The following is a 23,222-nucleotide window of genomic DNA, read 5'->3' as shown; positions in this document are numbered from 1 at the left end:
ATGTCAAGGTTCATTATTTTAGTCATCCGAAGTCATATAGAGGGTTTCATGTTTTTTTAATTACGTAGTTTATGGATCTTAAAAAAAAAGACGAAAAAAAGATAAAGCATAAAAATCTTTTCTGCGTAAAAACAAAGATATGATACAATTAAGAAGCTTGGCATTTTTCAGTATAAAGACCACTATAATGTCATATGTTAAGAGCCAAGTCAACCATAGCTGGCGTGCGAAACGTAATGTTATTGTTTCAAACTTAAACGTAGATCCATAAAGATGCCCGTAAATTAATATCAAAAGAGAAATGAGAATCAATGCTTCTAGAACAATGGATAGCGAAACAATGCAATTCTCACGTTAGGTCCATACATCTCCCACAGGTGTTCAAACCGTCGTCAGACAAACTCCAGTTATGGCTGGTCATCGTGTTATGTTTAATACCGAAGGATGGCTAAATTTTCCCGGGGAAACTTTAACAGTAGCGTAGACAGGAGCAGCAGATTTTTGTGATACTGTAATTATCTATTCATACTATGAAAAATATAATTAGTGTGTCATAAAAATCTGACTCTCCTACACAAGTTTTGCGCCCACCTTGTCTACGCTACTGTTTAGCGACCGTAGTACAGTGGTAGAGCATCCGGCTACGGTTTGCAAGGTTGTGGGTTCAACCCCCAGCCGGGTCATACCAAAGATTCCCAAAATGGTACTTGACGCCTCTCTGCTTGATGCTCAGCAACTAAGAGAAGGATCAAGGGTAAGTGGAGAAATCCAGGGAGAAAGAGTGGCGCCCTCCCCTACCTTCGGGTAGATAGCTATCGAAAGAGGAGCCTTCGGGTCGCCTCCGACTGCGGTCGCAGACTTCCTTACTTTACTGTTTAATTTGCCACTTTAAAATGGAAAAAGACCGACACTCTGAGTAGGTTCAAAATTAGTATCAACTTGTAAGACGATCAATCTCAAGGCCGTTGTGTGTTGTTTACGCATCTGTACGCAGCATTTTTGCCGGGATGCCCGGAAAACCAGCGGAAAGATTCCGAAAATGCGTAAAGAACGGTTCCCCGGGAACAAGAAAGCTTAGCCATCCTACGGTGCACGAGATGATCTGTTTTAGACTACGTTCACACGCTACGGTTCCGTTCCACTCCGAAGCGAAATGAAACCATTCTATTGGTTAAATTCAAGTTTTATGTCACTTCTAACCAATAGAATGGCTTCATTTCGTTTCAGAGCGAAACGGAACCGTTACGTGCGAACATGGTCGTAGATGCTCCGGATTCCGTCCGTAAAAAATACCCTCATCCGGACAATTTCTTAATATTCTCCATGACATCTGTAAAGGCATGAGATTCGATCAATTTCCTGAAACCATCATTAATCTTCGGAGCTTCAGTCAAGAGAAACCAACGACATTCAATATTGACGTAATCAAGTTTGTCATCGATGTCTACCCCGTCATCATCTTGATCGTTTGTGATTGGTTTATTTTGAGCAGCATCTTCACCTGATTGGCTAGTTTTTCGATCACCCTCTTGTTCTGGAAGGTTGTTCTCATCCTGTTTTGATTCTATTAGAAATAATCATAAAATTTAAAAAAATCTGTCAACAATACAGTATACTAGGTATAATAATACTTATGGTTAAAGGTTTTGTTTTTACATAAGTGAATACCTTTAACCTTTGATTCTTATTGTTTTAACCTTTTGTTAGCTTTTTCCTTTGTTAATATCAAATGATAAAAATATATTTGCTCAGTTTTCACGTTACCAAGTATTCCTCCTGGGATTGGTTGAAGATTTCATCATTTCTCAAACGCAAGTTCAAGTAAGAAACAATGAAAAGAAACAAAAGGCTTACAGACCGAGGTTTTTTTTTACGGACTGACCCTACTTTGTACTGGCTCTTGTAGAATGGGCTTTTCCAGAAATAGTCCGTGCCCCCTGTTGAGGATAGCAGATATCCAGGGGGTTAACGATTTTTATTCAAAAGTGGATATCCAGGGGGTTAAACATCTACAAGGGAGCCGATATCCAGGGGGTAAAGTGTCTTTTCAAGTAAAAAATACGATATCCAGGGGTTTAAAGCATCTTTATAAGAGTGGATAGCCAGGGGTCTTTACTAATTAAGTAGAATATCCAGGGGGTTCGATACTTTGAAAAATCAACATCCTCAACAGTGGGGTTAAAATTTTATATTAAAAAATATGTATTACTGTTGGATGTTTTGGTTTTCTTCATTTTCATTTCTTCACAGTTTTCAAGCCATTCTTCAGAATTCAAGGCGATGCAAGTAGTGTCGAAGTAATTGTCTGAAGATGAAATAGAGATAAATTTTGTATTTAACGTATTTTATTTGAGGCTGATGATTGCCGTTTATACAGACCGCATGAAAGCTTTAAATACCAAAAACTGAGACCCGGAAAGAAAATTCGGAACTCGGAAAGTTAAAGGAAGCAAATTAAACCGAGTTATGAAATGTAAAATGACGTCACTAAATTCCAAAAATGACGTCATAACTCGGGATAACTCGGTTTTTTCGTAACTCGGGAATTCTGGGTCTCCCAAAAACTACACTAGTCCCATTACTCACAACGTAAACAGCTCTTAGATATCATCGATCACTTTTGATAATATAATAACCAATTCCAGTCTAGTATAGGGCTCTCTCTCAAAAAAGGTAATCTTTCAGATGTACAGTGTGTCCGGGAAAAAGCAGAATTTGCCGGTTCGAAATGCCCTATTGCTAGACAATTCTATACATTTTTGTTTATTCAAGCCAATGTTCACGAGGACCTGTTTAAGCAATGTGTTGGTAGTATTTCTAACCACGCTTTTTGCATTTGTCCTCTTAAAATAACAACATTTTGGTCATACAAATTCTAGATCTGACCAAATGAGATGTATATTTTATCTGTTTAATGCGCACAAAGTTCGAAACATTTTCGGTTTTACAAATACCATGAATTTCATTGTTAGTGTAATAAAGTCTGACATTCTCTTCATCATCCGGATCTTGTCGACGAAACCCACCACGAACCATTCTACGCAAAAAGTAACACCAGAGCGAATCAATTTTTCTTGATTGCTCCGCCGTTATAACCCAGTTGTCACAGTTGAACACTAGATGACTACGAACGTAGGCACATAAAAAGACGACCCTGGTTTCAAGATAAATGTGGTAATTGAGGAGAAGAGTACTCATCGATGAAAACGAGGAGTGTGATATATGATAAAATTGCTAAATTATTCAGTCGTTATTTCATTTTACAGGCAAAAAAGCGATAAAAATGCACAAAAACTGAAAAATTAGTAAAAAATAGCAAAAAAAGTGTAGTTTTCGCGGAAAAAACTTTCGCGAATTTCTCGTGTAATTTCTTACTTGGCGGAAACTTTCACGAAAAAGGGCGAAATTTGCGAAAATCACGCAAGTTTCTGCCCTTAAAAATGAGTTAGTGATGATTAATTAGTGATAAACTTTGACCTATATCTTTCAATTTATTTAATATTTCTGAACTGTGAAATGGCTCTTACGACACATTTCTTCACGAAATTAAATTTTTTGTTCTTAATTTTTACAACTACTACAGCTTACCTCATCACTTGCCTCGTTTTGAAAAAGTTGCTATGGTGATTAACTCACAGCGAATTTTAATAAAACTACACGCTTTTTTTTATATAAGAATGGTGTTTTTCATTTCATCATGGATATTCTTAACTTTTTGGCGAAAATCATCCAAAAATATTCTTACGGTATTCTTAAGTTAAGTTCGAAACTGGCAATCTACAGGTTAAAATGCATTAAAAATGGCATTCTTAGGTTCAGTTGCTAAATTCCATGATGGTGATATTCTTACCATATTCTTAATTTCTTGGCCATTTTCATCATGGACATTCTTATAAGGTGTATTCTTATAAAAAAAAGCGTGTAGTTTCTATTCATTAATAAATCATTTAATGTATCAAGGGACATAATCACCATGGTGATTGTTTGAATACGAGGCAAGTGATGTTCGTTATGGCGCGCCAAAGCGGAAATAAATACTATCTTTTTAAAACAATACTATCTTCGTTTAAAACATACTATCTTCGTTTAAAACATACTATCTTTTTTAAAACATACTATTTTTTGCTTAAAAAATACTATTTTCGTTTAAAACATAGTATCTTTAAAAAAGAATACTATTTTTACTATCTTTCATACTATCTTTTTAAAACAATACTATCTTTGTTGTAAACATACTATCTTCGTTTAAAAAATACTATCTTTTAAAAAAATACTATCTTTTTAAAAAATACTATCTTTTTTCGAATATAGGTTGCCTCGATTATTCAAATTTGTGTAATTTTCATTTTGAGGGGCGTGTAATGGGCGTTGGTTTTTCGTGTTTATTTTATATGGCCTCATCCGCCCACATCAGGACCAACATAACAAGATGGCTTCCGGCTCCCTACAAGATCTGACCTGACTGACAGTAAAATGGCTACTCGTGGCAGACCATTGAAAGATATCAACGAAGACCAAGTCCTTGCACTAAAAACAATAGGGTTCAAATGGAAGGAAATTGCTGATCTTATTGGAGTCTCGGATAGGACACTTAGAACGCGAAGAAAGGAATTTACTCAAGATATTTTAACATATGATGTAATTAACGATTATGAACTTGACAACATCATTCAGGACATCTTAGAACTCTGGAGAACGGATGATCACAGGTGCTTTATTATCAAAAAGCATCAAAGTCAAACGGCAGCGTGTGTCATGCATGCAAACTTTAAAATGAGCGAGGCAAGACGTGCCAGCCTCGTTTCCAGACTGTTTTCGAAAAGATAGTATGTTTTAAAAAAGATAGTATCGTTTTAAAATAGATAGTATTGTTTAAAAAAAGATAGTATCATTACAAAAGATAGTATGTTTTTAAACGAAGATAGTATGTTTTAAACGAGAATAGTATTTTTTCAAACGGAAATAGTATTTTTTCAACGAAAATAGTATTTTTTGAACGAAAATAGTATGTTTTAATCGAAAATGGTATTTTTTTAAAAAGATAGTATGTTTTAAACGAAGATAGTATTGTTTTAAAGAGATAGTATTTATTTCCGCTTTGGCGCGCCATAGTTCGTGACGTAATTTTTGAAAAGGTCTATTGGGACTTTGTTGTTTGAATAATCAATCAATGCTATTAGAAACTAGTTATTCAATAACCACTATTCATAGACTAAAATGAAAATTGATGTATAGCATACTCAAATCTCTGGTTTCGAAAATTAATATTCTATACTTCTTTTTGCTTATTTTTTACAAATACCTTAATAAAAAATTTCAATGAAAGAGTTTTTTCTTCGCTTTGGAGTATTTGGACTTCTTTATTTTTTTAAGAATGAAATTGTTTATTTGTAGATTATTAGGCAATTTTTCAGCATTTTTTGATAGAAAATTTGTGATTTTCTACCATTCTATATTTGGACTGACGATGACGTAGCCGAAAAGCTTGTACTATGAAATAAATTTAGATTTTTTAATTAGGGATATAAGTACGGGTTAAAAAAATTTTTGGCTTTTTTTTCGGGAAGATTTTTTCTGAACGGGGACTGAAAATTAGCTCCAATTATAGGAAGATTTGATATATCTTGTGCCCCAGAAGTTTTATCATGTAGAATTTGGATAGAAAACTTTTGAAAACTTGGGAGGAATTATCAAGTAGCAAGGTTAGAGTATGTCCAGCATGTAGAAAGTCATTCATAAGAAGTATAAATATGAGATTTAAAACTCCAGTGTTTTTCTTTAACATAATACTACTATTAAGCAAGTACTCTTAGGTTCCAAATAAAGGGGGGAGTTTAAGGTGTGGGGGACCTAATAAGGTGGGGATTGAAAATTGTATTTTTGAAAACCCAAAAATAAAGTAAATATAGGCTAAAATTAGGCTTTTTGGAGCAAAATAAGGGAACTTCTTTTTGCCGACTGAAAATATTCTTAAAAGTTAATAAACGGGGGGGGGTCCTAATAAGGTCCGGGGGGTTGGAAAATTTTCGAAAAATTAACAAGCAGGGGGGGGCGTTTATTTGGAACCTAAGAGTAGTATGTCCGTCGGGTAGATGTCGAAGGAGCCGAGAGTCTATCCCCTTTTCTATTTGCACTAGATCTGTGAGGTCGAATACTGAGTTGGAGCAATACACCCACTTTCAGCTCCCAGTAACTTACAGCCTAGATTTGGTTACCCAATCAAAGCTGCTAATTCGCCGAGTAAGCAGTGACCGGGGATCAATCCCACAACCATTAGATTACAAGGATAATACTAAGCTACCCGGGCCAGGCGTATTACCGAGTTTATGTATCGGAGGATATCGAGGGCGACGGTAAGTGAAATGGTACAAAACAAAGTCGATAGTTGATGTACGGCTCTATATCGCCTTTGCTCACCTAAAAACAGACGACGGTATTTTGGTGTCGTCGAACAAAGTGGGCAGCAATTTTGGAGACATGTCAACTTTGTTTCATACCGCCCCCCCCTCGATTTATCTCGAACACATAAATTCGCTATTACTACCGTATTTGTTCCAAAAAAAAATAAATTCTTCGGTTCTGCCCCCTTCGCTGGACTTCAATGGGTCTAATCCATTGCAAGGGAGTGTCCCACGAGGTTTACGACCATTGGGAACCAGCTCAGCCCTGTATGGAGCTCTGAATAAGCTTAACTAAGGCTCCAGTAAAGCTCTGTGCGCTTACAGCGTAAGCCCAGGCGGCTATTTGTTCCAAAAAAAAAAAGATCAAAAAGTTTTCACACATTTTACAACGGTAGCCTGCATCTTTGTTTACATCACATCCCCTCTGGTCTACAATCTTTATATGGCACCAAAATATAAACATCTTGATTTTAGAATTTTTACGATTTGGTGAATGAGAAGTCCTTCTTGTAATACAAAATTGCACATTTTTCTTTCACCCCTTCAATGGGGGAGGCTTCTATTTTTCCCTCATCCTAAATTACACGCTTTTTTATAAGAATATCTTCTATAAGAATATCAGGGTGAAAATTGGCCAAATGGTAAGAATAGCCTAAGAATACCCTCTACGGTGAATTTCACATTTCAATTAAGAATACAGTCATTTTGTATTTGGTTAACAGAAAAAACTGCTTCCTTTGAGATAAATTGAAGCTTAGAGGAAGAAATGTAATTTTAACCCAAATGTTCACTCAAAAGTCCAAAACTCTCAAATTGATCATTTCTCATGTTTGTAAAAAAGTCAAGTCAAGTATAAGAAATAATACCTTAAGAATACGTTAAGAATATTTCATCCTCAATTTAGGCACTTTCATAAGAATACTTGACCCTCATCCAAAGTACACTATTCTTATAAAAAAGCGTGTATTCTCTTTTATAAAAGATTATATAATATAATTAGTGACCATGCGTGTAGATGATAGAATCGTCTAGAATTGTCTCGATAATTATACGACCAAGATGCCGTGGAAACTGTTGGTGCTGATTGGTATTTTAAAATTTACTCTCATTCGAATTGGTGCTGAAAAATGCTTTAAAAAGGTAAGTTAAAAAACTTCTCGGGTAAATAGTTCTCCTCCGAGTGTGGTCGAAAATGTACGAGCTTTATAAACCAGAATAAATAAAAAATTTATTTGAAATAGATCAAAGGAAAAGATTTCTACCGAAAAATAATCTTTCTTTGGCGTGTTATGTTTGATCCAATACACTTTTTGGAAAAGTTAAAAAAAATTGTTCACATTTCTTTCTTTGTCCAAGAATTTTTTTTTGCAATCATAATCCAGAAAGCCCCATTGCGGGGCTATTATACTTTGTTTTTGCAACTGGGTAATCAAAGCCTAATTTCTTGTATTTTAGGTGCCACAGAATTACCATGGTGTCTCCCCATTAGTTGTCATTGATAAAGGTATGGGTACAATTCTTTATACAACACATTTATAGATACACTTTTCAAAATAATCAAAAAGGCGTAGTGGTATAGTGGTTATCATCCTTGACTCCCACCTGGGAGGCCCGAGTTCGATACTCACCGTGTCTCTACGATTCACTTGGTCAACCCATGCTATGTGAGGGGAATTAGGTACCATTACTCTCATATAGGAGTGTGGGTAGGTTAGACAGACATTGTGACGTGCCGTGGCACTCATAAGGTTTGTTCTCGCGTGAGCATCGCTCTCCTAGTGTCGTTCAGACACTAGCCCAATGCTGTTCAACTCATTACCAAGAGATATACATGACATGACTAACAGTTTCAGAAATGCCTCCAGACAAAAATTTGACCAACATTGGGCTATTCCAGAAAAGGTTTGTACCCCATATGTTGAGGAGATCTTTTTAAAAAAAGGTGACCCCTGGATTATTTTCCAATTTTTTAAGACTCCCTTGGATTTTCAACCCGATTTTACTGACCACCCTGGATTTTATCATTCAAAAAACCAGACCACTCTGGATTTTTTATTTTCCAGACCACCCTGTACGTCACACCTCCTCAACATAGGGAGTACAGACTATTTCTTGAATAGCCCATTTCAAAGATGTTCAAAACAAACCACTATTTTCGGCCTACTCAGTAGGACTGTTTTCTGATTTTTCGAACCTTCGAAGTCCCTGTTTCCAGGTCTAAAAAGGCTCCCTTAAGGTGTCGCGCCCTCCTCTTGCCTTAGGTACCCCCTCCCTCCGGAGTAATGACAGCCGAATTTATAGTTCATGATATGCACCATTGCAATGTCTTCTGACATTGAATCACGGACCCGACAGCTGATTGGTTGTAAATGACGTAAAATCAGTCAATTCGGCACTTTCAACCAATCAGCTGTTGGGTCCGTTGAAGACGTTGCAATGGTTCATATCATGAACATGTAATTCAATTTTTTTTATATGACAGACGAAGAAGTGAGTGGGAACGTTTTGAGAGGTATCATCCCCGTCTTATCACCAGAGAACATCGTCCACATCAAATTTCGTATCAACCAATGGACGAATATCGAATGGTGTGCAATACTCCAATTCTTTAAAGGTTTGAAATTAAAGGTTTAATTTGCCAACCCCCCCTCTCCCGTCTTAATTAAGACCACCCCGTTTATTTATCTTTTATTTAAAAAAAAAAATATTTCAGCTTTCAAAAGCTGAATTGCTCTAAACAGCCTGGTTTAAATATATCATTCATGATATGCACCACTGGAGAGTCTTCAGAGAACTTTTAAAATTTTCCACCCAATACGTCACTTAAACAATAGAAAAAGTGACGTATTGGGTGGAACAAAAGTTACATAATTTCGTGAAGTCATTGCAGTGGTGCATATCATGAATTACCTTATTGTGGACTGGGGCTTATAGAGGAACAATTTCCAACCCCCTGGTTGAATAGTAGTAATCTTGCACCCCTATGTAGGTTATTATTTTTCGACATGCTAAAGTGATGATAAGGACTACCGATTTCGTACCAAAAGGCCGGCATAAAAGAGAATCACATTTCATCGAGAAAACACAATACATAAGAACAGATAAGAAAAGTTCTTTCAGGTTTTTATTGTCACCAAATAGGGTGCAGTACGCAGTGCTGATTAGCCCCAATAAGGACAAAAGGTATAAACCTGCTCTGTCACCCAATCTTTTGAAAGAAGATAGTTGGACGAAAATTAATTGGACTTTTACCAAATATATATTATTCTTTTAGGTGACGGAGTTGGGGTAGTCTATGGTCACAGACTCCCATTGGTCATGTTAAAACAACAACAAGGAAATCAACATATCGAACTTAGTTCGTCAGTGGATGGCGTCTGGAACCACTGGTATGGCGTTTATTCGCCAAAGTTGAATTACGATTACGACGTCGAGTTCCGGCACAGATACAAAGGATCGGGAGTATACGTATTCACGATCGTCGTGAATGGAGAAATTGTAATGACCAAAGATAACTACCAAGCCAAGCAATTTTATGATGTCAAGATGTACACAGGTATGCCACAAGCAGCCTTTTGTGGTGGGGTCACTATCAGCTATCTAGCAGTGACCAATTTTTTGTAAAATGCAAAGAAAATTTGGAGCTTAAACAGAATTCGAAACCTTCTTACATTTGACCGACAGAAAATAATTTTTAATGCCAAACCTTAGGTTTGATGAAATTGATTTGTTTAATAACAATATTTTGAAATCTTAGCTTTTCATAGATTTTAGTGCTTCTCATAGTTCTTGTTTTTAATATTTTCACCGTATTTTCCATTGCTTTTGCTTATACTTTTTGGGCTGGTCTGACCCGAAAGGTTGTGCTATTTCGACAGGATTGCGATTCAGTTTTCACTATATTCATTTGTGTCGTGATTTCAATTTTTTATTTAACTTTGAATTCCATTTCCTAGCTCTATGTATTTTAAGCTATTTATATATTGTAACGTTTTAATTTAATATTTAATTATTATTAATATTATTGCATAGTAAAAAGAACACTGTAAAAAAAAAGAAGATTTTTTTCTCGAAAATCGGACTCGGTCATGTTTTTGGCATTTGCTATGTACGCATCTTTGTGCAAAATATCAGAAAAAAACTTATGATGAAATCTTGAGAAAATAGAAAAACCAGTTTTTCAGGCATTATTTCCGGCAATTTCAAGAAATGAAAAGCATATTCATCAAAAATCGGGCACTGTCACATTTTAGGCATAGCTATTTTGCATCTTTGTGACAAAAATCAAAACTAACGAGCCAATCTTGAGAAAAACTTGTAATAGACGAACGGACGAACCAACGAACGGACGAACCAACGAACGGACAACGGTTAATTTACAGGACCTCCAGGTAGGAACAAAAATTCTGTTTTCAATATCCCGAAGAATAGGAGATTTTTGCACTCAAAAAGAAGAAAGATATGACCTAAAAATCATCGATACATTAATTTATAGAGCACTGAAGATGATTTTAAATCGGAAAGCTTTTGCTCAATTTTAAAATAAAACTTTGTTCTTTAAATTAACTTTTAGAATGGCAAAACTTCAAAGAAAGATATGAACTAACGATTTTGAAAAAATAGATCGCCTAACTTAAGGGTTACATACACTACACAATATGTTGTCAAGCAATTATATTGACGATATATTGCTAAGTGCCGGCAATATATGGAAAAAATGTTCGCAATATATTGTTAGCTCGATTTGTAATATTCCAACAATATGGGGTAACTGTTTAAAGAAAGAAAATTGCTTTTGATAATAGAGTACCAGTTGTTTACATCGTACATTACGGTCCGCAAGCCATATTGTCGAATATTGTTCGTCAATATATTGTGTAGTCCAAGTAGCCCGTTAACGATATCCAGACATCACAAACCGAAATTAAATAAAAATATAAACAAATGAACAACCCAGCTGGCACACAACGTTTTTTCGACGTTTATCTAACGTTTACAACGTCCATATAACGTTAGATGAACGTTGAAACAACGTTGTGTGCCAGCTGGGAATAGACAAACCTTTCTCGGCGTAATTAAAAGAACGCGCCCAAACATAATATCGATCAAACGCCCCTATAAAAAAATAAAACATTTATTACATTTGCATTTCTGAGAGTGAAACCCTTTAACAAGCTGAAAGATGCTTTAACAACCCCCCCAGCGGACATTCAATTCTTTCAGGTAATGACGCAATTTTTGTCCAAATTCACGCACTAACACATTTTTTTATCAAAACACGTAATTTCTGTTCACGCAAGTGAAAAATGAAAAAAAGCTCATTCGCGCAAACCGCTGGTGCCCCCTTAACAAAAAATACTGTGAACTGTAAGGTAACAGAGTATAGTGAATTTGATTTCAAAATGACTTGAATTTGACACCCCTGTGTCACAGACCCATTGGGACCCCAACCACACTGGAAAATTTCGACAAAATTTCGTCCCGGTGGGAAAATGCCCTGTCTAAAAATTGCACTCCAAAACCATCTCCACTGGATTTTTTAACCTTGGAACAATAGAACTCCCACTGAGGAAAAAAAGTTCCACTAGGGCTGTGAGAAAGGGGTGTAATTTGCTAAACTTGCTTAGGTTCAAATTATTACAGAATTTCAGAAATTTTAGCAAAATTGTTCGGTATTTCGGTAATAGCGAACCCCGTACGCCCCCCCCCCCTATTTCCGGAAAATCCTTACCTCTTGTAAATTGCTGTTCAACTGGAACATCTACGAACGGCATATTGGTGAAATCGCCTTGCTTCAGATGGATACCGGTCATGTTGCGGAAACCTCGTTGTGCACACAGTACGGTATCTTCGATGAACGGGCCTTTGCGGTTAAAAATATATAGTCAAATTAAAACCAACTGATAGATGGCTTTGGATTGAAAAGACAACAGGCTTTGTTTCAGTATTTTAAAAGAAGTCTCTCCTTTTTATGTATTGATTCGCGAAAATTTATGCTCGCGAAAAACATTTTTTCTTCGAATTCGCGAAAGTAAATGTCGTGAATTTCGCGATTTTTGGACCTCGCAAAAGTTTCTGCCCGCCAAAGTTTGTACGCCCAAAGTATAGTCAAGGCTTCTGAAATACCGTTGTGCACACATTACGGTATCTTCGATGAACGGTTCTTTCTGGTTAAAAATATATATTGTCAAATTAACACCAACTGATATAAAATAAAATATATCAAATTAAAGTTTTACATAAGTGTTCTCGTTTCATATCAGGCACGCACATGTCTTAGAATCGGGACGGAAATGTCAGTGAAAAATACCAACTTGACGGATTTCCGTCTACATACGGCCGTCATTCTTCTAATTTAATCCTCCGGAAAAAATAATTATTTTGAAGGGGTCGTACTAATAATAAGAGGAAATAAAATACCTTGGAAATTGACGTTGATTGTCGTACTAATAATTAGAGTAAAAGAGATATCAAATCGTATTAAATTAGGGGTTGAAAAATTAAAAACACACTTTTTGGTACTTTTTATTTATTTTTTCTTTCTTTTTCAAACTCTTATTTTGACCAACTTTTCTCTTTTCTTCAAAAGTTTCCAGTTCCTTCAGGGGGGGGGGGGTCTTGCAGTTACTCCTTGACACTATGTGGAGTAACTGCAATTTTGGACATTTTCTACAGACACCACCACCCTTGCAGTTATTCCATAGTGTACTAACTGATTTTACCCTCAAAATTGGTGTATACCACCCCTAAAAGTGCCAAAGTTGGCAATTTTTTCACTGAATTCCTCATTTTTGATACCATTTTACTGGGTTCGTCTTATTAAGGACCGTTCAAGAGTTAAATATCTCAATTATTTTCCAAGTTTGTTAAAATATCTTTCATGCCTTGATTGAAGTAAAAATTTTGTGATTTTTTTTGACCTTGTGGAAGATCGAACGAGAATCTTCGCTCTCCTGTTACCTTTATCGATAACGTGCCTTCGTATTAAGAAAAAAGAATACCAGTTGCGAGAGAAATTTAGGCACGTTTATTTTTACTATTCGTACTATAATTAGAGGAAAATTTGACCTTTATCGTACTAAATTAGAGGAAAATCAGAAATTCGTCATCATGGACTCGTACTAATAATTAGAGTTAGATAAATTATTTCATTTTGCCAAAATAATTAATTCGTACTAATTAGAGGACGGATTAAATTAGAAGAATGACGGTACATACGGAACCATTGCAACACTAAAGATACCGTAACTACGTAACGTACCTTGAGTATGGAGACGTGATTTGAACTTGTAGCGAGGTAATTCCCATGGTAATTCTGGCTCCTTTTTCTTTGGTGTCTTCTTCTTTGAACTTTTTCTACTTTTCAATTCCTTTTTGCATCGTTCCTATTATAAAAAGATTTAAAAAAAGAATTAAAACTAATAAGGAAAATTTTCAATGGAAAGGTAGGCGAACTGGCTGCCCGAAGACCCCGTGAAATCAATTCAACGACTTTTCAAATGTCTAATTACTAGTAGACTGGAGTCGTTTATAATGCGTGTAATACTAATAATACCAATACTAATAATAATAATACGGGATTTAGTTTGTATAAACGACTGGAAGAATCCGGTGTTCCAGCCTTATAGATACAGGGGCTAGCTACGCAGAAACTTGCGTAGCGAGAAAACAATTTATCAAGCAATAACAAACTCTCAAAACAAAATCAACTCAAATGAAAAACTTTCAATACACAAATCCACACACATGTTTTTCTCAAGAATTATTTTGAGCGGGAAAAACTTATAATTGCAAAATATTGACACTTTTCTTTTGCTTGAAGTTAGTGCACAAAGGTTTCTAGACGACTAAAATTGTTCTCTTTATTACTTTTTGCTTTATTTCTACTATGTATGAATTAGTCGTCTAGCTTGCTAGACTAAATTACTAGGTAAAAGACATCAACTTTATACATTGTCCAAAGAGATATTTTGTTTCAAACAGAAAATAGACGATGCCAAATTCTTCAAAGTTCGTCGAAATGCCACTTCTTATCCCGCGAAAACGATCGAAAGACTGTCTGAAAATCCTGGCTTTCTGGGCTATCTATGTAAAATATCAATTTATGCTTTACTGAGATTGAAATTCGTTTGAAACGGAAAAAACTTGGAAAAAAAAATGTCTAATCCCATTATCTTCCCTTACATTGTCTGATGTCATTGTCTTTTCTCATTTGAGATTTTTCAAACCAACCGCTGCGATGGAGTGTTGGTGAGAGAGGGGATACGATGAGGGAAGTGTTGCTAGTCATATATTATACTTCATCGCAGAGGTCTCCGAACGGTAATTTTTTTATTAAACAGACAATGTGCACAGAAGCGATAAACGTGAGATACACTCTGGCAAAGAGTAACTCTTACCATGAGGCTTTGAAGGTCTTCAGTAGGAGGCTGCATGAATACTTCATTCCAACGGGAATCATATCGTCCGAAATTAGAAAAAAGTTCGAACATCGAGTCCATAGACATGACAGAAAGACACTCCAATTCAGGATCTGTCCACAATCCAATGTTCTCCGTTAAACTGGTGATGTCTAGTGCTGCTTGTGAATTCCCTTTGATGAGTTGAGTCAAATAGTCGGAGAGGTATTGTGTCTTGGATGCAAATCCAGTGTTGGCGGCCGAGCGCATGAACAACACGTAGGGAAGATCACTGAAAGTTGTATAAGAAAAAGGTATTGAAAAATTTATTTGCCAAATAACGTTTACTCAAATATTCTTTTAAAGCAACCCCCCCCCGTATTCAAAGAATAATCGGGTTGCAAAATTATATCAATGTAGACAAAACATGTGATTACTCGAAAGAGTTCACGTGATTTTATCCCTATGTTACTTGTTTTACAACTTACAGTAAAAGCATGATTTGTTTTCAGACTTTAATTTTGCAACCTGTGTATTGGGACGCCAAAAAAAAGTCTAAATTGGAAGATTAAGTCAAACTCCCAGTATTATTTTAACATTTTTCTTTTAATAAGACCTTGAAGTTCACCAGCTAAATATATCGATTTGAATGAAGTTTTCAGCATTTCAAAAAAACTGTTTGAATGTAAAATTTAGAGACAGAGAGCTATTTTACAAGCAAACTGCGGGATTATTTTTACAAAATTGTTTTGAAGCTTTTTAATTGAATTCGGTATGTGAAGAATTAGAGCGACTCCTTAACCCCATAATTTTCGCGCGCCCTTTATTATCGCGCAGAAAACGTGTACGAAAATAAAAGTCTCGCAAAATTACGCAACAATATCGAAAAGTGTTTTGCGCGTATTTCATTCGTAATAAAGGTGAAAACTAAAAATACGAATATATATTTTTTATCTCATAGTAAGGATAGTTCGTCCTTTTGTAGGTTTTCCACATAAAAAAATGATATAATTTTGAATATAGTGCGCTTTAGCTACGGCGAACTTATTTCATTTGAATATTTCTATAATTCGAAATAAACCAGTCACTTTCTTTATTCAATATAGATTTAACATCCACGTAAAATTCGAATCTCTTTGTAATTCGAAAGAAATTAGAATTTGTTTTTACGTTTGAATTAGCGATGATCAACAATAGTATACAGTTGACACTCTCTTATTCGATTTTTAAGGGCAAATGAACTTTAATCAAATAGGGGAGCAAGTCAACTGTAATTTCAAAAACAAAAAACAACGAATAATCACTGACCTTTATATATCCCTGGATCAAGTTACTCAAAGCTAGTATGATCGGAGTTTTTTTTGAAATTGGTACACGCGGAGAGAGCGCTAGGTCTAGTTTCGCGTGTACATAAATCATGTAGCGCCGTTTGTCGTTAGACAAAAGTTCAAACACTACAATGGCTTCTTTTCAGGTACCAACTTTCAAAAAAACTTCGATCAAAGATGGCGGATATAGCTTAGTCCAGGGATATATAAAGGTCAGTGCGAATTATAAGTAACGAAAAATCATGAAAAATAATGCAGACAAACAAAATTGAGCATTATTTTTCAACGATTTTTGCTTACCCAGCTAGTGGATCATGCATGATTAAAATCACACAACATGATCTGACAACAGGTTGAATGTGATTTGGAAAGAACAAATCATTGCATGATATTGCTTTCAAATACACATCATTTGTTGGAGAGACTATGTATTCGCTTTCCAAACCTGATATGTTGTGACCTGTAAAAAGTTGGAAAATAAATTTTTATTTATAAAGAGGGTTGGTTAGATGTGATTTGGAAAGAAAAAATCATTGCATGATATTGCTTTCAAATACGCATCATTTGTTGGGGAGACTATGTATTTGCTTCTTTTCAAACCTGATATGTTGTGACCTGTAAAAAGTTGGAATAGGAATTCTCATTTATAAAGAAAGTTGGTTAGATGTGATTTGGAAAGAACAAATCATTGCATGATATTGCTTTCAAATACACATCATTTGTTGGAGAGACTATGTATTCGCTTTCCAAACCTGATTATGTTGTGACCTGTAAAAAGTTGGAAAATAAATTTTCATTTATAAAGAGGGTTGGTTAGATGTGATTTGGAAAGAACAAATCATTGCACATTATTCGTTGGAGAGACTATGTATTCGCTTTCCAAACCTGATACATTGTGCAGAAAGGGGTCTGATTCCCCCTTCTTGGCATCCCCCAACCTTTAAAAATGCCTATCCCCAAGGATTTTGGACAAAAATAGCTAACAAATACATGTGAAATATCTTTAGAGATAAAGTAAAATAATAAACTTCTTTCTTCTTTTTGACTCAGACTACTCTAACAGAAAACTCCCTTTCAATTCATGAAGACCATATTTCATAACAGTGCTTGAAAATAATCTACAATATATATATAAGCCCCTACCCCTTTTTTCATGAAAATTTCTGACCCCCCCCATTTTTCCGGATGGTACATATCACCCCCCCCCCTTAAGAAGGGGTGTGGGTCCAAACTATGTCTGATATATGACCTGTAACACAAAGCTGGGAAATGTAGTACAGGAATTTTGCCTTATTGTTTATGATTATAAAGTAAACATTATGCCCATTATGACTTAAATGAAGGTAGAAGTCGAATGTATAAAAAAATATTTATTGATTTTAATTTAGAGAATGTAACAATTTTCCTTGAGCATAAACGTTCTCCTTATAAGAATATTCAAATATTCAAGTTTTCGAATGTTCTTAACTTTTAACTGAAAGTATTTTTAATATGTAGTCATGATGATATGCACGAATGACTACACGAAATTATGTAACTTTTCTGCTTTTTCTTTTACTCACTTTTTCTATTGTTTAAGTGACGTATTGGGTCGAAATTTTTTAAAGTTCTCAGAAGGCTCTCCAGTGGTGCATATCATGAATAGAATTATAGAGCATAATTATGTATTAAAGTTTAAGCGATGCTTCAAGAGTCATAGCTTCAGCCAGGTTTCTAGCTCCCCCCAACAAAGTAAGGTCCCCCAAATCAATTTAGCTCCCCCCAAAGGTCCCCTAACACTTCAGGTCCCAAGATAAACAAAAACAAAAACATTGTTCTCCCGCCCCCGTAGAGAGAAGTCAATAAAAAATATATGCGAGTACTGATAAATGAAAACTAAATTTTAATTGTTTTAATATTTATGTTTACAAGTCTTTTGCTTTTTATATTTGATTTAATAGTAAGATAAGATATCTTTTGAATTTAGCTGAACAGCTGAACAGTCTCACTTAGATCATCTAGGCTCCCCCAACAATCTTGGTCCCCCCAAATATTTTGGTAATTTTAGCCCCCAGGCTCTTTAAAGGCCAAAATATTTCTTAGCCCCCCCCCCCCCAAAAAAAAAAAATAAGGGGGGGCTGAACCTAAGAGAGTGCACTACAAGGTGAAGGAGCATGATACAATTTCCACAAAATAAATACACAATTTTGCTTCACAGTACTTTCAGTTTCATGTTCTTAAAAAGTACTGTGAAGCAAATTGTGAATAGAACATAATTCCAATTTCAAACAAAGTATTTCAGAACAAATTTGTAATTTTGTAAAATACAGAAAATCATTATACCTGGTAAAAGTTTTACTTCACAACCTCGCTTCTTACAAAACAGTTTTTCATCTTGCACATACAAGGGGACGGAGAAATCTTTATTGCCAAGGAGTGCAGCATTTGGCAAGAAATCAGAATTGCTTCCAACATGGCAGACCATCAAATCTTGAATCTCTTGGAGAGGTTGACATTGAAGTGCAGGTGGTTGTTTGATAAAATATTCATGTGAATTCACTTCGGTTTTGGCACTGAATTAGAAAGATCATGAATATGCTTACATATATTTTTTCTTAAAACTTCCAAAGCATGCTTCAAAACAATATTCATATCCGAAGAGGGTTCAAAATTATGAGAACGACAACTTTGACATCAAAGCCTAGGTAGGAATTCACGCAAATTTAATACTTTTACACTCAGTTTGTTTTGACAAAATTCGACCCACTAACACTTTACTCATAATCCTATAACCTCTGTTATCACAACTCCTGACCGGCTATTATTGGGATGACATGTAATGTATCACATTCGGATGGCATGTATCATTTTGGGACCCGTCCTACTATGACGCTAGTCTCATCTTAATAATATTATTAAATGTTGCTAGATTTCAACTTTCAATGTTTGTCATCATAAAATAAAATAAATTCAAAATTACTTTTATTTACATGTAAAATAGGGCAAAATAAAAAAGTCTCGTTATTGTTCTCCCAGCCTGAAAAATAGATTTTGCTTTAAAAACGTACCCAAGGACAAATATTGCACCCATCGCATCTTTGAGAGCTTTGATATCCACTTGTTGACCATCATATGCAAATGCTGGATCTATATAGCTTCTATGAAGCCAACCTTTGTTCTGGCTTGGCGTTCTAGAATTTGGACAATTTCTAAAGGAAAACAGTAAAAGATATAATGCAGTAGCAAGCAAGTATAATTTCTTCTTTGAAATTGATGATGATGATGACTGAGGATTTACCAAACGAACAATCAGTTAAAGAAGAATGAATGCGGGGAAAAAAACATTGCAAACATTCCAAGTCGGCAATAGTGTACTAAAAAGTTTTTTTACCTCTGCCAGTATTTGGCTTGAAAAAAGTCTCTGTTAAGTCCAGCAAAAACATATTGAGACTTCAATTGTGAATCAAGCGTGATATTGTATCGTTTCAATACCATCCTAAACACTTGAGATTTTGCTTCATAATAACCAGAATGAGTTGGTTGTGATACAAAAAGCTGATCATCCAGTGTGTAGAAAGCTTGGTACTTGAATTCACCAGATGAATCTAAAGGTTGTTGATGATAAAGGGTGGTAAAATTGTTGAGTTTTTGAAGGTCCCACTTTAGATTTCTTTATTTGAAGGTTTCCATAAAATTCTTGAAATTTATTTTTTGTCACTCTTCCGCCAAAATTAAAAATAAGTCCAGAAATTAAATTTTTCCAAAAGTTATTCTCAACGTAATCCAAAAACTCTGAAACCTCTTAGGGATAATAAAGATAGTTTGAGATATTGGTCCTGTAGAAACCCTTTGTATGTGGTCCTGAGTGAAAGCTCCAAACATTTTTTGTCTAGTTATTTTCACAGTTTGAAATTCTTAAAATGGATTCTTCATGGTTCTTACGTTGAAAATCTATTTGTTTGCTTATTAAAACTCAAAACTTGAACTTGATCAATCTCAACTTTGGAAAATAGTTAGGCAAAAACATTCTCAAGTACTGCTCAGGAAAATAAAAGAAACCTACATACCAAACATCTCAAACCATCTCAGAGGTTTGGAATTATTTTGAGAACAACTTTTTGAAAATTTTAGTTTCTAGACTTCAGGCCATATTTTAGAAAGGCAGGGCAGCGTCCGTTGGTGGCCGAAAAGGGCACTTTTTCTAGTGTTTTTCCACTAAAAAGGCTGTTTTTACCAAAATTATAGTGATTTCCGGAGGAGCAGCGTCCGGTCACCGGACGCTAAAAGGGCATAAAAAATGGCCTGGACTTTTAGATATTTTCCCTTGGCCGGAAGAGTGACAAAAAATAATTTTCAGGAACTCGTGAGAATCACCTTAAAGAAATCTAAGATGGAACCTTACAGTTGGGTGTTAATTTAGGTAAATCAGATGAAAAGGGGTAGGTGGCACTCGTCTAGGTTTTTGCATAACAACACTTTCACCAAGATTTATTTCACCTTTGATTTTCTTTGTTCTAATTGACCCACTGTTGGCAAAACAAAACATTATGTTGATATTGTTCAAAACTGCCAGTGGACCGATCTGTTTTTGGTTGCTGTACATCACACGCCCACCCTTGTATGGCTGGATTGTATACTCAGATGTAGGCAATTCTTGAAAGTAACCCAATTTACGTAGGCAATCTTCTGTTGCACTCAACTCAGCTTGTTTTTTGCTCATCATTGGTGCTAAAGAGTAGGGAAAAGTAAATTTAATTTAGTTGTTAAAAAGACTTTCAATTATAATTTGTCAGTAAAATTACTGTACATTATTAAATTTTCCTCTCGCTAGTGAATTTTGCTAAGTGAAAATTTCTTATTTTTTTTATTCAGTTGTTCTAGATTCGAGGTTATATAAAATAGCTATGTATAGTAACAATGTTAAGAAAGAAAAGTAAATTTAAAGAAAAGGACAGACAAGACATACTAAGATATAAATATATAGGTACCGGGTGTCCCATAAAAAAGTTCTGCTCTTTGAAGTTTTCTGGAGTTCTATGAATTTTTAAAAGATCAATCCTTTTGCAAGAGGAAAGATAAACTTAAATTTTGAGGGGCATTTATCAAATTTGGTCAACTAGATCAAAAATTATGCTGAAATGAATAAAAATTTCACATTTTGAAAAGGCTCAAAAACGTTGAAAATCGACCTATCAAATTTTATAACCTAATTATTACTTTTTTGCAGGAATAAAGAGTTTAAAGTGGACATGAAAACAAAAAATGCTTGAAATAATTCTCTAAAGGACTAAAAAATTTCATTTAGGTCATTTCAAATTATTTTCTATGGAATTCAGCTTGAATTTTTGGCTTAAGGGCCATATCGGTTGGAATTATCAAATTTTTCAGTTTTTCAGATAAATTTCTTTGTTTCACTTAAAATCTTACTTCGTTTTTCATAAAAAGATACTTCCATTAGGTTTTTATTGCTTCAACAATGAAAATCATGATCCATGCAATTATTCTTTTATAACAATTTGATAGGTCGCTTTTCAACGTTTTTGAGCAATTACAAAAAAAAGAATTTTTTATTCATTTTGGCTTAACTTTTGATCCAGTTGACTAAATTTGACAAATGACCCCTCAAAATTTAATTTTATCCTTCCTCTTTCCAATGCAAAAGGATTGATTGTTTAGAAATTTATAGAACTGGAGAAAATTCATTTCAAAGAGCGGAACTTTTTTCTGGGAGACCCGGTATAAGTTATATTTTGAGACATACCTATAGATTTGAAAGTTTGATTCTTGAAGGTGCACTCTCCTGCATAGAGATTGTGGTTGTTGACACGTTCTTCTATTTGAGTATGACTCCATCGTGGCAAAGCCTCAGTTTTTTCTTCTTGTGCAACCATAGTTAAGATCGTTTTGAAAGCGTTTGCCAAGACATCACCATGCATGTATTTCCAAACCTCCCCAATGGTTGAGACTTTGATAGGATCTGAATGATAGATAGCTAATGAAGAATCAACAGGAAGGGTTTTAAGACGATGGCGTAAATCAGGATACACTTTTTTCTCTGGTTTTTGCTGTGCTTGTTTCTGATGTGTTGGCTGAGGTTGGTTTGATTGCTGGTAATCATCATTTCTTTGGTAAGGTTGGCTTGGTGATTTATGATGTACTTGAGACTTTGATTTTGTTGCGGAATCAATTTGATATTGAGATTTGTTTTGTTGTTGGATCTTGCTTTTTGGTTTGTGATTTACTTGGTTGTCAAAAGATTTAGTTCTAATCTGTTTATTTTGGTAAGGTTCATATCTTGGTTTATCACGGTGATACCCTCTTTGTTCGTTATGAAACCCATTTCCTTGAAAAAAATCATTGTTTCCTTTTTGTTGTTGGTAATATTTGTCATAATCCTCATCTTGTACAAAACTCTTTTGGTTGATCGGAGGTTGCGATTCTAAAAGTTGAAACTCTCGACAAGCTAATTTTGCAGCTTCTGTTTCTGCAGCATCTGGTGAAGGGAAAGCTTGACTTGTTGAAAATGTTTTATCGCAGACTACCAATGAGCAAAAATAATTGCATGGCAACTCCATTGAATCTTGTTGAAGATGGTACATTGGGGGAGCATAGTTCTTATTCATTGAATGAAATTCAACGAGAGCTCTGTAATTTTGTGTTGAACTCATCATTTTTTGATTCTGTTTTATATTTGGTAAAAAGGTTGAATTATTTGAGTTCAAAAATATATATAATACTCTACTACGTTCTGTAACCATCCAAGCAGCAATAATGATACAAAGAAAGTTGCAGGTGTAAAAGACCAGGAGGAATTAGTAGTAGGGAAATTTGTTTAGATTTTTGAGGTCGTGCGATTTTTTTAGTCAAAGCACTTGTTATACATTGTTGGAAAGCTAAGGGGTATAAAAATAACAAAATCAAAATAACATGGGGGCCAATTTTTTTTGGACACTTTGGTGTTTTTCGGACACATATGTTAGTCTCAGGCAAAAATCATAGTGTCCAAATTTAATGGAAATTTTAGATTAAGAAAATAGAGACGATCTATTGAATAACAAATTACTCCAGCCAGTAAAACGGGATAAATTATCTTGTATGAAGTCGGGTAACTTGCA

At 35.0% G+C, this 23,222-nt stretch overlaps 2 protein-coding genes across 4 annotated transcripts; one reads left to right on the top strand and one right to left on the bottom strand.

Annotated features, from left to right (window-relative positions):
• Nucleotides 1-102: 102 nt before the first annotated feature.
• On the bottom strand, nucleotides 103-22,828 carry LOC136809745 (uncharacterized). 2 transcript variants are annotated; one of them, XM_067066289.1, is made up of 12 exons: nucleotides 21,869-22,828; nucleotides 20,605-20,835; nucleotides 19,499-19,712; nucleotides 19,176-19,316; nucleotides 18,451-18,680; nucleotides 16,429-16,588; nucleotides 14,801-15,092; nucleotides 13,663-13,786; nucleotides 12,133-12,264; nucleotides 11,463-11,516; nucleotides 2,210-2,305; nucleotides 103-1,564 (listed from the first exon to the last, which is right to left on the bottom strand). In XM_067066289.1, the coding sequence occupies exons 1-12, from the start codon at nucleotides 22,776-22,778 to the stop codon at nucleotides 1,296-1,298; spliced, it is 2,853 nt and encodes a 950-aa protein (XP_066922390.1). In that variant the 5' UTR covers nucleotides 22,779-22,828; the 3' UTR covers nucleotides 103-1,295. The 2 variants fall into 2 exon arrangements, with proteins under 2 accessions (XP_066922390.1, XP_066922391.1); XM_067066290.1 differs by lacking the exon at nucleotides 103-1,564 and adding an exon at nucleotides 1,741-1,804.
• On the top strand, nucleotides 7,287-10,102 carry LOC136809746 (uncharacterized). Of its 2 annotated transcripts, none has more exons than XM_067066292.1 (4): nucleotides 7,287-7,541; nucleotides 7,857-7,905; nucleotides 8,884-9,015; nucleotides 9,676-10,102. In XM_067066292.1, exons 1-4 carry the CDS (start codon nucleotides 7,461-7,463, stop codon nucleotides 10,023-10,025), a joined length of 612 nt encoding a protein of 203 aa, XP_066922393.1. In that variant the 5' UTR covers nucleotides 7,287-7,460; the 3' UTR covers nucleotides 10,026-10,102. The 2 variants fall into 2 exon arrangements, with proteins under 2 accessions (XP_066922393.1, XP_066922394.1); XM_067066293.1 differs by having other exon boundaries at nucleotides 7,288-7,541; nucleotides 8,890-9,015.
• Nucleotides 22,829-23,222: the final 394 nt, after the last annotated feature.

This window comes from Clytia hemisphaerica, unplaced genomic scaffold (genome assembly GCF_902728285.1).
Source record: "Clytia hemisphaerica strain Z4C2 unplaced genomic scaffold, Clytia hemisphaerica genome assembly, whole genome shotgun sequence".
NCBI classification, from domain to species: Eukaryota; Metazoa; Cnidaria; class Hydrozoa; order Leptothecata; family Clytiidae; genus Clytia; species Clytia hemisphaerica.
The sequence above is the reverse complement of the archived record's forward strand: the minus strand, read 5'-3'. Positions and strand labels throughout refer to the sequence as shown.